This window comes from Orycteropus afer, unplaced genomic scaffold, assembly GCF_000298275.1.
Source record: "Orycteropus afer afer isolate SDZICR_OR568_19922 unplaced genomic scaffold, OryAfe1.0 scaffold00224, whole genome shotgun sequence".
In the NCBI taxonomy this organism is placed as follows: domain Eukaryota; kingdom Metazoa; phylum Chordata; class Mammalia; order Tubulidentata; family Orycteropodidae; genus Orycteropus; species Orycteropus afer.
Genome location: NW_006921811.1, coordinates 2,994,934 through 3,006,669, shown reverse-complemented (window position 1 = coordinate 3,006,669; position 11,736 = coordinate 2,994,934). Strand labels below are relative to the sequence as shown.

Sequence of the window (11,736 nt, the reverse complement as noted above, 5' to 3'; positions counted from 1 at the left end):
TTCCATTCAGCTCTTTTACTTCATCACATCTTCCATTTGCTGTAGCGGCACTCCATTCAAGAACAAGTTTCAGAGTCTCTTCTGACATCCATTTTGGCCTTTTCTTCCTTTCCTGCCTTTTTAATGCCCTTTTGCTTTCTTTCTTCATGGATGATGTTCTTGATGTCATCTCACAATTCTTCTGGTCTCCGGCCACTGGTGTTCAATGCAGCAAATCTATTCTTCAGATGGTCTCTAAATTCAGGTGGGATATACTCAAGGGTGAATTTACTGGGGACAGGAAAATGAGAGCTCAGAGAAGTTGAGGAGAATGCCTGAGGTCGGGCTTTGAACATGGGAAGACGGCTCAAAACCTGTTGCATCTCAACCACACGGCTGATGGGCACGCAGTGCAGCCTGACGCTTTACAAGGGCAGCTTGGGACCAGGCTGCCTGCGTTGAATTCCCAGCTCTGCCCCTTGCTAGCTGCATAGTCAGGTCAAGAATTTGAATGTCCTTCAGTCTTCTCATCTGTAAATGAGAATATGTGTAACTGATAGGACCGTGGTGAGGAGTAAACAAATGAGCACCTGTGAAGCAGCTGGCACAGAGCGTGCAATGGTTCAGTAGGATGCTTGTTATACAAACCAAGTCATCATTGCTGGGAAGTCAAATGGGACGTGAAGAAAACCAAGAAACCAGACATCCCTAGCAGTCAACAGCCCATAGCTCTGCGTGCCAAATTGACTCCTCTCTCTCTTCCAGCTGGGAGCTCTGGTAGCGTAGTGCCTAAAGGCACTTGACTGCTCACCAGAAGGCTGGCGGTTCAAGCCCACCAGCCACTCCCCGGAAGGAAGATGGGGCAATCTACTTCCGTAGTGAGACTGCCTGGGAAGCCCCAGGAGGGTTCGCTGAGTCGGGGCCGACTCGACGGCAACAACGACGACTCTTCCAGCCAGCCGTTCAGCTGCCACGTACCTGCCCGATGCACACGACCACAGTGTAGCCCCCCGGGCCGACAGCCACGCACTTTGGTTGAACATCCAGCTTCACCACTCCTTGTCCGCTGACAGAGAGAGGAGAGAGAGCACACATGAGTTCAGGCTGCAGCGGCTCATGGAGGAATGACGTTCACACTTGCTGCAAAAACACAGCAACTCGGGAGATGCAGGAAGGCGGCGCTCTACCGTCACCTCTCCTGAAGGAACGAGTTGCTGTAATACCGGAAACCACAACCAAACACATCGCTGATGACTCACTTCCAACTCATGGCGGCCCCGTGTGTTGGGGCTCAATGCCCCACAGGGCTTCCTGGCCGCCATCTTTACAGAAGCAGCCTGCCAGGCCTTTCTTCCGTGGAGCCACTGGAGGCGAGGGTAAAAAGGGCCGACTCCACAGCAAACAGATCGTAAATCATGGGTGTGTGTGTGTACATGTGTGTGCATGCGTGCGTACACACGGGGGGGGGGGCCTAGGGTGGAGAGAAGCAGCAGCTGCGAGGAAGTGCTGGGAATGACTTCTCTTCCTGTCTATTTGTGGTGCATCCCTGATCCCCTGCTCCCGCCCCGTGACTGCGCTGAGCATAGAGCCCAGAATGGCCCCTGCAGTCGGTGGCCCCTGTGGAATGGCTGTCTGAAGGAGTCCTGACAGGACATGATTTCTTAGGGGGAGGTGTAGCTTGCTGGGCAGAGACCTCGGGCTCTCTGTCTACGAGGCTGCACTGAGCTGGCACGGCCGTGGGAAGATGCTCACTAGGGATCCGCTAATATAGACACCCTCTGGTAACAGAGGGTGTCCGTTCCTAAATGAGTCTTTCAGTTGAATTTGTAGGTGAGCCGAACAGGTGCAGACAGTTCTTACTTAGCCTCAGAGCAAAACCTCAGAGCAAAAACAGGCTGGAATGCGCTGCAATGATTTACAAGCTGCATGTGTGGCAAGTGAAGGGGACCATGAAGAACGCACTGCCAGGGAGGGCGGGTTCAGTTGTTTCAGAGGGAGGGGAAGTTTACGTTACCAGCAACTGCCTGTGTCAGGGGTGTGGTAGTTAAGTTCGTGTGTCAACTTGGCTGGGCAGCTGGATGTAGTTAGTGCCCACGATGGGACTGGTAATAAACTCCACGGTGAATCTACTGGAGCGGCTGAGTAGCTGCCTTGGGGGATGTGGTCCGCTTCCAGTATATCAGGACAAGCTTTGGGACTGTCTGCACCTTCTGGCACTCTGCACGTAGCTGGGTCATCATTTAGTAGCCCGTCACGCTTCCTGCTGACCTTGGGACTATCTCCGGACTTGAACTAGTGGCCTGCCATGTGGTTTGCTAATATTGGGACTGTGCCATTTTGTCTGTCAGCCTTGGGCTTATTAGCCTCAGCAGCCAGCAGCTGCTTGAGTAAAGAGATACCTCTAGCTCCAGTGGGTCAGGGGCAAGAAGCAGAGCTGAAGCCCAAGGATGAGGGGCCTTCACCCAGCCCCCAGAGCTTAGCACTTTGAACTCGGACTTGTGGCCTCCAAAACTGTTAAGAGAATAAACTCTTGTTTGTTAAAGCTGCTCATTTGTGGTGTTTTTTTCTGTCAGAGTGGCACCAGATAACCAAAACAAGGGGCCACTATAAGGCAGAAAAAGTCAGACCATGGCCCAGACACCTGGACTCCAGGCAGCTTCTGCTACATCTTGTGACGTGTGAGTCGCTCACAGACACTGAGTCGAAATTAGGCAAATGAGGCCCACATAGCAAACACACCCATCTTCTGTGAGCCGAGCAGTGGGGCCCAGTGAGAGTGACAAAGATGTCTCCAGGAGTTCCCCTATCTCTGAGGTATGACAGGATTCTGGCGGTCAGGAGGGGGGTCTGTACACAAAATATGGGATTGGGGGTGGGGCACTGGTGAGCTTATCTGGACCTTGGACCATGGCCCTGTCCCTCATCTTCACCCTTGCTTAAATTTTCAGATTATTTGCTAATTTCTGTTGTCCTCACTTCAAGGACTGCCAAGCAATGGCACTGAAGCAAAAGCCAGCAGCACCTTGTCTGGGAACCATAGAGGATGGCAGTGAGCTGGCACTGAGCCCTCACCATGGGCCAGGTGCCTCTCTGAGGGCACGAGGAACCAGCTGCCTTGGCCTCACACCCGTCCTGGGCCATGGTCTGTCTCCTTCCTTCCTTCCTGGTGAGGAAACTAAGACCAGGAGAGACACTGGGAGGGTGTACAGTCTGCACCTGCAGTGTGCGGCTCAACTAGAGCTCGGCGTGTGCCCAGGGCCTGGCAGAAAACAAAGGCCCCGTGCAGGGGTGAGATGCACACCACGTTACCAAGAATGGCTGCTGCCAGCCGGGCCCCGTGTGGCCCAGCCACAGGCAGTGCTCACCTGTAGTCCCGTAGCGTGAGGTTGGTGTACCGCACGGTGTCATCCATGCTGCAGCTGACAAGCTGCCCTGCCTCGTCCACCGTCATCCTGGACACCTGGTTCGTGTGGCCTTTCCCAGTGAAGGAGTCATTCTCCCCAGTCTCAGAATCCCAGTAATGTGGGGCGAGGGTTAAGGAAAAACCTTTCCTCTGGGGCCGCGGTACCTGCCCTAGTGGTGAGGCCCTTGCCAGGCCCAAGCTCCAGGCAGCTGAGAAAGACCAGGACACTGGGGGTAGGACAGTGAGCATGGCCTGAGAACCACTCTTCACAGACTGCTTGAAAGTCAGCAAGACGACCCAGCTCAAGTCAGCGGGCCAGCAGAACCCCACAATGAGTTCTCTAGTGCCCCAGGTCTCCCGGCTGCTCACAGAGCTTCAGTGACCTGCATGGATCACAGCACAGATCAGTGACCTTCCCCAGTGGGCCGGCCCGAGGGCAGCAGAACCACACCACCCTCAGAGCAGACGTTTCCCAGGCCAAGCTGTTTTCCACTAGGCTTCCTGGTGTAACTGAACCATCAGCCCCTTCGCTCTCGTGTAACCTGCTCTCCAGCCCTGAACGCCGCAGGCGACCGCTGCTCATGATGGCTGTCCCGATGATATAAGTGACAGCCTGGGGCTGACCTATATTCCAAGTGCCACTCTGGGGGGGGGGGTGGTGCAGACTTCAGGAATGGGACTGCTCCTTCTCACTTCACAGGTGGCTCTGCCATCCCTGCAGAAGCGAGAGCACGCTTCACTGTTCCCAGCACGGGATCCCAGCTGGCCCTGAAGGAGCACTACGGGAGTGCCAGGCCCCTGGTGCCCTGACACCAGGCTGGGGCTGGGCGGCAGGGAGAGGATGACCCGACACTGCACTGGTGGTTGGTTGGCAGGAGGTGCCCCGACACTGGGAAAGGGGTGTGCAGGGGAGTGGGCGGCACTCAGGTGGGGAGTGGGCGTGAGTGCAGGAGGCACTCATGTGCTGGGCCAGGGGGGAGGGGGATTCCAGTGCCTTCTCTGCCGCCAACTGGCACAGGGCCTTGGGCGAGGGGCACCCGCACATCTGCCTACTTTAAGGGGACCTGCAGAGGGCTTGCAGACGCACCACGAGGAAATGACCCAGCTGCTCCAGCCTCCCTCAGGGCCGCTGGGACCTCCGGCATCTGTGTCAACAGTGAAGTGCTGCTGAAACAAGCAGGGCTGCAGCGGGCAACACTTGGGGGCTCTTGGACAGCTGACCCAAGAGGGGTCTGTAGGAAGGCACAGCGGTGCCTAGGCTAGAAAGTGCTATGGGCAGAAGGGTGGCCTGTCTCACAGCACGACTGCTCACCTGCAGGGGGCAATGGACTCTGGCTGAGGCCCTGCCAGGGAACCAGGATGTGTGTGCACGTGTGTGCTGGCACACCTAGCCCCTGCAGACAGCTACACCAGTGTGGGCCGCGGACAGCTACACCGATGTGGGCGACAGTCCTGGGAGACAGTGCTGTCAGCACCAGGCCAGGCCACAAGGTGAGGCTCTGATAACTGCAGAGATGGGGGATTTGTAAGGGTCGCCTGCATCCCTGCAGGGCATGTCATCGGGGCCACAGGGAACCTGCTCAGGAGGCAGGAGACTCAGCTCTGCTGCCCACAAAGCCACGCACCTCTCTGGAAACCACTTAACCTCTCCGAGCTTCCCATCCTGCACGAGGACTCTAATCAAAGATCTCCACGGCTTTCTGAGTCTTAAGACTCACAAACTAACACTAGGACATCATCTGGACAAAGGAGGCGCCTTTCAGACAAGGAAGCAGTTGACAACAACACTCCAGACAGCACACGGTAGACGTCACTGATGACTGCAGCTGTCCTCAACCCAGGCCTAGGCTGATGGAGCCATGGATGGGGCCCCTGTGGGTCTCAGACACGTGACCTGGAGGGCGTGCAGCTGCAGCCAGTGCTGCCTGACCAGCCTCGCTCTGGCACCATGGGGAGAGGAAGTCACCACCTCCCCTGCCGGGGGCTCCAGGCCAGCTCTGTGAGTCAAAGGATATTGATGTGCCCGTCGTGGCTCCCGGAGTAGATGTAGGCCTTGCCACCATTTTTGTGCACCGTTAGACACTGGATAGACTTACTGTGCCCCTGGAAGGGAAAGACAGGGCAGGTGAGCTGAGGACTCTGCGTGTGCCCTTGCCACCGGGTGACCACCTTCCACCAGCTAAGCCTCTGGGGGACAGAGTAGAGAGAAGTCCCACGTCTGAGGGGTGCCGAGAGGCCACAGCCTGTTTCCCTGGCAACATTCTCCGGAGGCTGGGCTCAGCTCTCCCGTTGATCTGACCAAGCCCGTACACTGTCTGCTCCTCTGGCCAAAGCATCTAGCCCTGGCCTGGGTCACAGGTCTGTGTCAGTCTTTGTGGCCGGGGACCTGACCGACCCCTCACAGCCCCTGAAGGTGGAGCCCATGGCACAGGGCTCGGATTCACAAGCTAGTGAGGTGGTGGCAGCATTGAGATCAGGGCCTACCCACGAGGCACACAAAATTCAACCTCCTCTCTCAACTCCCCCGCCCCAGGCACAGTGTCTAAGGCCCCAACCCTCTCCTCCCTAGGCACACTGGGGACTCGTCGACAGCCTGACAGCATCCACTCTGGGAGGGTGGGACCCATCTATCTCCCTCCTATCGGCTCTCGGGCAGAGCAAGCTGCCACCTGCGATCACAGCTCCTCGCTCACTCGAGGCGGCCTCCTTCTGCTCGCTGTGAGAACATGAGCCAGCTGGCATGGCACAGCACAGGGCTTTCTCCCAGAACTTCCCAAGCATTCCACGGTGTTGTTTGTTGCCACAGTTACCTTCTAGAAAGGTACACACAGTACTCGGTGGGACTACAGTACCGGAGTGAACACATCATGGCATTCTACCTTTCCCAGGAAAGAGGCGGGGAGAAAATCGAGGTCTTCCAACCTGGAATCCCGATACCAGCTCCGTGTCCAGTGAGGTACCCTGCTGGTCTCGCCACTTAAGCTGAGGTCCTCAGACCAGCACCTGCCCCACTGGGCGTCTCAGACTCAGCCTTTGCAGCCCGTGAGGCCAGGGACTATGTGCACACCCCTATCTGAGGTGCACAGTCTGGAGCTGGTCACACACACAAGTCCCTGGGGTCTAGGGTGAACCCGTGACGGCCTCACGGTGGCTCTCATGCTGCTGGAGCATGAGCGCAGCTGCTATGGCCGCCATCAGAATCAGCTGGACACTGTCCACCGACACCCAAGCTCCACGCGCAGACGTGTGGCCTTCACGTCCCCTCCAGACACGCCCATCTGCAGACTCACCCCGACTGTACTGAGAACCTGGCGGGGTCAAGGACATGGGGCTATGACCCTCTATTCCCAGGGCCATGTAAGTACATCTCACAAAAACAGATGATGTGGGCGCCCCAAAGAGTCTCTGAGCAAACACTGTTCATGCCTAGTATCAGGGTGGACAAGGGCCCTGCAAGACACTTGTGTTAACAGCCAGACCCTGTGAATGGGACCTAGAGCTGGAGAAATCTCTACAGGTTACGGTCTTGAGATGAGTGTACCCTGAGTTACTGGGGTGGCCACCAATCCAACGAGGAGTGTCCTTATAAGAGACAGAAGACATGAAGACACAGATGTTTGACCACATGGAGAAAGCAACAGACTGGACTGACACACAGCCAGTAGGGGCGTCTGGGCCCAGCAGGGGCTGGGCGACACCAGGAAGGGCCGTCCCCAAGAGCCCTCTGCCCCACACACCCGTCTCTGGACTTGGGCCTCTGGCACTGGGACAGGATGAGTCCTGCTGCCGCAGGCCACCAGTTCATGGCCTCTGTGACGGCAGCCACAGGAACCTCAAACATCCTGGAGCGGGAGGAGGAGGAACAGCGGGCTGTGCACACTGAGGTCCCGAAGGCGCTAAGAGGCAGCAGGGCCTGCAGGGCTTGACCACTGCCTGCGGACCAGGTCACCGAGGAGAACAGCAGACACCTCCCAGAGCTACCAGGAGGATGGGGGACGGGCTTCTCGGGGCCCTCTGCCCGGCCTCAGGCACCAGACAGGGCGCAGGCTCACTGGTTTACAGTCCCCTGGGTGGTGTGAACGGGCAAGCACTCGGCTGCCAGCCAAAGGCTGGAGGTTCACGACTACCCAGGAGCACCTCAGGAGCAAAGCCCAGTGATCCACTCTCCAAACAACCTGCCACCGAAAACCCGCGGGGCGCGGCTCTGCTCTGACACCCCTGGGCTGCCGTGAGTCAGAGGCAACCCCACAGAACTGGCCTGGTTTTGGACCCGGGAGGAGTCCCCAGGTGATAGAAACCATTAACACGCACAGCTGCTGACAAAATGGTCGGAGGTGAGCCCACCCAGAGGTGCCTGGGGAAAAAAAGCCTGGTCATCCACTTGCCTGAAGCTCAGCCCCGGAAATCCCTGGAGCAGTTCTACGCAGACACAAGCATGGAGTCCCTGGGAACCTGTGGCGACGCCATGCCAACTGGGCCCCGGTTCTGCTCCCTCCCACAGGACCCTCCAGCAGGGCACCCCGGAGCTTGCCTGAGGAGCAGGTCCGGCGCCTGTGCTAACCCTGCAGGTGTGGAGCCTCGCAGAGGCGTGTGTCTGCACATCTCCACCGCAGCAGGGCAGGCCGTGTGAGGGAAGGGCCAGGCCTGGTGCCCAGGCGGCCTGAAAACGGCCTGAGAAGGCCAGCTGCCAGGAAGGTGCACGTGAAGCGGACCCTGACCCTGCGGACCCACTGCCCTGGAAAGCGTGACTCGGCGGCACCAAAGGGCACCTGCTGAGGCCACCAGAGCAGGGGGAGCCTGACCCCGAGCTTCTGGTCCAACAATGCCCCCTCCGGCTCCCAGCAGAGTCTGAAATGGGTGGTCCCACCAGAGCCGGGACTCAGGGCCCAAGAGGAGGCTTACGTCCCCTCCCCCACCAGAGGCAGGAAACAGGGCAGACCCCAGCAAGCATGTGGATGGAGCCGGCCCTGCCCAGTCGAAGAATCTTCCCCATCACTGCCCCAATCCCACTAGTTTGTTGGCCTCATTTCCCACAGTGCTTCCTGCCACAATCCCCTAAACCACCTGCCCCACCCCCCCGCAGTCCCCTAACCCTGGACCTCCCCCTCCTTCCTGCATTGCTTCCCTGCTCCCACCACACAGCACTCCCCGACCCTCAGTCTTATCCCCACAGCCAAAGCCCGGCTCAAAGGCGCCCGTCCTCCCCACCCTCGAGGCTCTCCACAAGGCCTCCCTCGGTACAGGACCCTCTCCTCTCCTTGGGATGCGTGACTCAGCCTCCGTCTTGTCTCTCGCTGTCCGGGGTCACCCCGGTTTCTACTAGCCTGGGGGCTCCTGGCTGCTCCCCACCAAGCCCCAGGCTCTGCACGTCCAGATCTGACAGCAGCTAAAGGGGCCTCAGCCTCCCGCCGCCTCCGCTACACGCACAGCCCCCAGAAGCACTGGCCTCCTGCCGCTCTCCCGGGCACCACCAGGCCCAGGGGGCGCACAGCAGCTCCACAGCTTGTCCTTGGCCTCCCCCAGCACCTCCCAGATGGGTCCCACGTGCACCTTCCCACGGACGCCCCCTCGCCCGCCGCCTGCTCACCTTGATGACACGCAGGGGCTTGCTGGGGTTGTTCCTGTCCAGGTAGTTGATGTAGCCGGAGAGCGAGACGCTGAGCAGGTGGTCCTTCTGCCACAAGCAGCCGAGCTGCTGGTCCAGAACGTTGGAGCCCATGGGAAATGTGCTAACGACGGAATTCACGGTGACGTCCCAGATCTTAGAGGTCTTGTCTCCGGAGGCAGAAAGCAAGTGGGTGCTATCGGGACTCCAGCTAATCTAGTAAACCAGAATGGCGTGTCCCGTCAGAGTGCTGGGGGGCAGTGACCCCAGAGAGCAGCTTGTCCACAGCCCCCACTTCCGAGGGGTGGAAATGGAAGCCCAGAGCAGTGAGGGGACGCTTCCAGGGTGGCAGCAGAACCAAAGCGCGGGCCTCCTATCCCCACGCGGCGCCCTCTGTGCTGCAGCCCCACAGCTCGGCAGCACGGTCCCTACTTCGACTCTCTAGCTCCAGGTCTATCTTCAGACTGAGCACCAGCGACTGCTAACAGCCAGAGCCCAGCCGCTCGTGGAGCCACACGGGCCAGACCCGTACTCACAGCATAAATTCCACCGTCGTGAGCCTTGCTTCCTCCCAGGGCGCACACCTTCTCTCCCGTCTTCCCGTCGTAGATGTAGATCTTTCCGGAAATGAGAACAGAGGGATCATGAGCATGTGAGCACCCGGGGCACTCAAGACTGTGAAACAAAAGTCCTCGTTGCTACCATTCTGCCATCAGCAAGAGAGCGCAGGACTAAGGCTCTTTTGAAAAGCTCACAGATTCAGACTGGAGTTCTACTGACAAGGAGAGATGGCTCCAGTCTGCTCTGCTTTTACTGGCACAGCCCGGAGCCCCACCAGCCTGGGGGAAAGAGAGCGCTGAGCTCTCGGGATCAAAACGGGCAGTCTGTCCGTCTGTTCTGAAACCAGGTCAGGAAACTGGGGAATGAGCAGCACCCAATCGCACCCCACCCTCAGTCCGTCCGGAACAGAGGGAGCCACTTTACCTGGCCATCAGCGCTGGCAGTGGCAAATCTGTTCCCGTCGGGAGAGAACCTCACACAGTTGACAAAGCGGCCGTGGTCCTGCAGGAAATGGGACGATTAGTGACCTGCCAACAGGCTGCAGCCCAGACACTGCAGTACAGGACACTTCTCTGTGAAGCCCACTTCAACACGCGACCCTCAGCCCCAGCAAAACCACTCACTGCACTTCAGAGCACACGCAGCTTCTGTGGAAGGAACCACGCTCGTTTGATTGTGCACTCAATGCTAGCTCCGACGCTCCCGTGATGGCCCGTCCAGGTGAACCGTACCCACTTTACACCTGGAGAAACCAGGCCTGGGAAGAGAAATCCACGCCCGGGGTCCACAGTGAGACCGCCACAGAGCCAGCAATCGAGGAGACCCCGTGACACCAAGCCCAGCACGCAGCCCGTCAGGAGGATGTCAGCAAGGAGATGGAGCCCACATCCCACGGGCTCACAAAATCTGGTCCAGGCACCAGGTCACCCAGCCTGCAGAGGACACGGGGGCACACCAGGCCGGGCTCCAAGACGAGGCGCTATGGCCCCCATGCCCTCAAGACAGAACCCTGGGCTTCCCCTCTCAGAGGTCTGACCCATGATGCAAGCAAGACACAACCAAAATGCCATTTCTGTCCAGTGGTTTCCCGTTTGCTCAATGATGTGGTTGGGTCTGATCCAGGCAGAGCCCAGACCAGCTGATAGTGACCTGCAGCAGAAGCAGGGAGGTAGGGTCCTCCCAACCTATGGACTAATCTAAAAAGACTGGCTCTAAGACGACAAAAGTTTGATTTGCCTCCTTGGTTTGGCAGTTTAGGGTCATGGTTTCATGGGACACCCAGTAAACAAGCCTAATACTGTGCTGAGTACTTCCATCTACTTCATTACGTAGTGCCTGAGGCCTTAAGGGTTGAAAGTGGCCATCCAAAGTATGACAGTGGCTTCTATTCACCTAGAGCGCCTGATGAAGCAGTCGGGACTGGGAGGAAGACAAGGAACGAATGGACGGTTGCCTCCCCTGCCTGGTTATCAGAAGGCCTGGATGGTGCCTGGCTACCATTAGTGAATGTTCTGATCAAAGATCATGTAGAACAATGCTGATCAAAAGGGGGTAAAATGAGAAACAGGATTTCAAATTCTGATGGAACCCAAACTTCCTGAATCCATGGAGGGTGGGCGAACCTCCAAAACTACTGTCCTGAAATCTTTAAACCTAAACTGAAAACATCCCCTGAAGTCTTCGAGGCAAACGCTACTTTAGCTTAACCAGAGAAGAGTGTCTGCCTGGAGTCTTGTACTTTTTCAAAATCTACCCTCATGGGGGCAAGCTAATGGCAACTCAAAGATTAGACAGGAAGCTCAGGGGGCAGTGAGTTTCCATCAGGGAGGGAGGAACAACTCAGAGAAGGTGAGAGCGGGCTGCACAACCTGAGAAACGGCAGCGTGTCACGGAACTGTGCCCGCAGAAACCGCTGCACTGGTATCTATGTTCTGCTGTGTGTGTTCTCAAAACAACAAGTACTAAAACTGTGAAAAAGATGATGAAAACCTGAGAAATGTGAATATCCCGACTATGTGGCATTTCTATAAATTAACTGATCAGTGTGCATTGGGGCTAATACTAGAACAGGGGCAGGGGTGGTTCAGAGGTTGAATTCTCGCCTTCCGTGTGAGAGGCCTGGGTTCAATCCCCGGCCCGTTCACCTCCCGCACAGCCCCATCCATCCGTCGGTGGAGGCTTGCACGTT

At 57.6% G+C, this 11,736-nt stretch overlaps 1 protein-coding gene across 1 annotated transcript in view; it reads right to left on the bottom strand.

Moving 5' to 3' along the window:
• Positions 1–11,736, bottom strand: part of WDR1 (WD repeat domain 1) — a 57,360-nt gene that overhangs the window by 8,545 nt on the left and 37,079 nt on the right. The window contains exons 6-11 of the mRNA XM_007948776.2: positions 9,972–10,049; positions 9,524–9,604; positions 8,970–9,203; positions 5,398–5,485; positions 3,345–3,501; positions 958–1,045 (exon numbers count right to left, since the gene is read on the bottom strand). Of these exons, the coding sequence (XP_007946967.1) occupies positions 958–1,045; positions 3,345–3,501; positions 5,398–5,485; positions 8,970–9,203; positions 9,524–9,604; positions 9,972–10,049 (726 nt within the window). The remainder of the gene's footprint in view (positions 1–957; positions 1,046–3,344; positions 3,502–5,397; positions 5,486–8,969; positions 9,204–9,523; positions 9,605–9,971; positions 10,050–11,736) is intronic.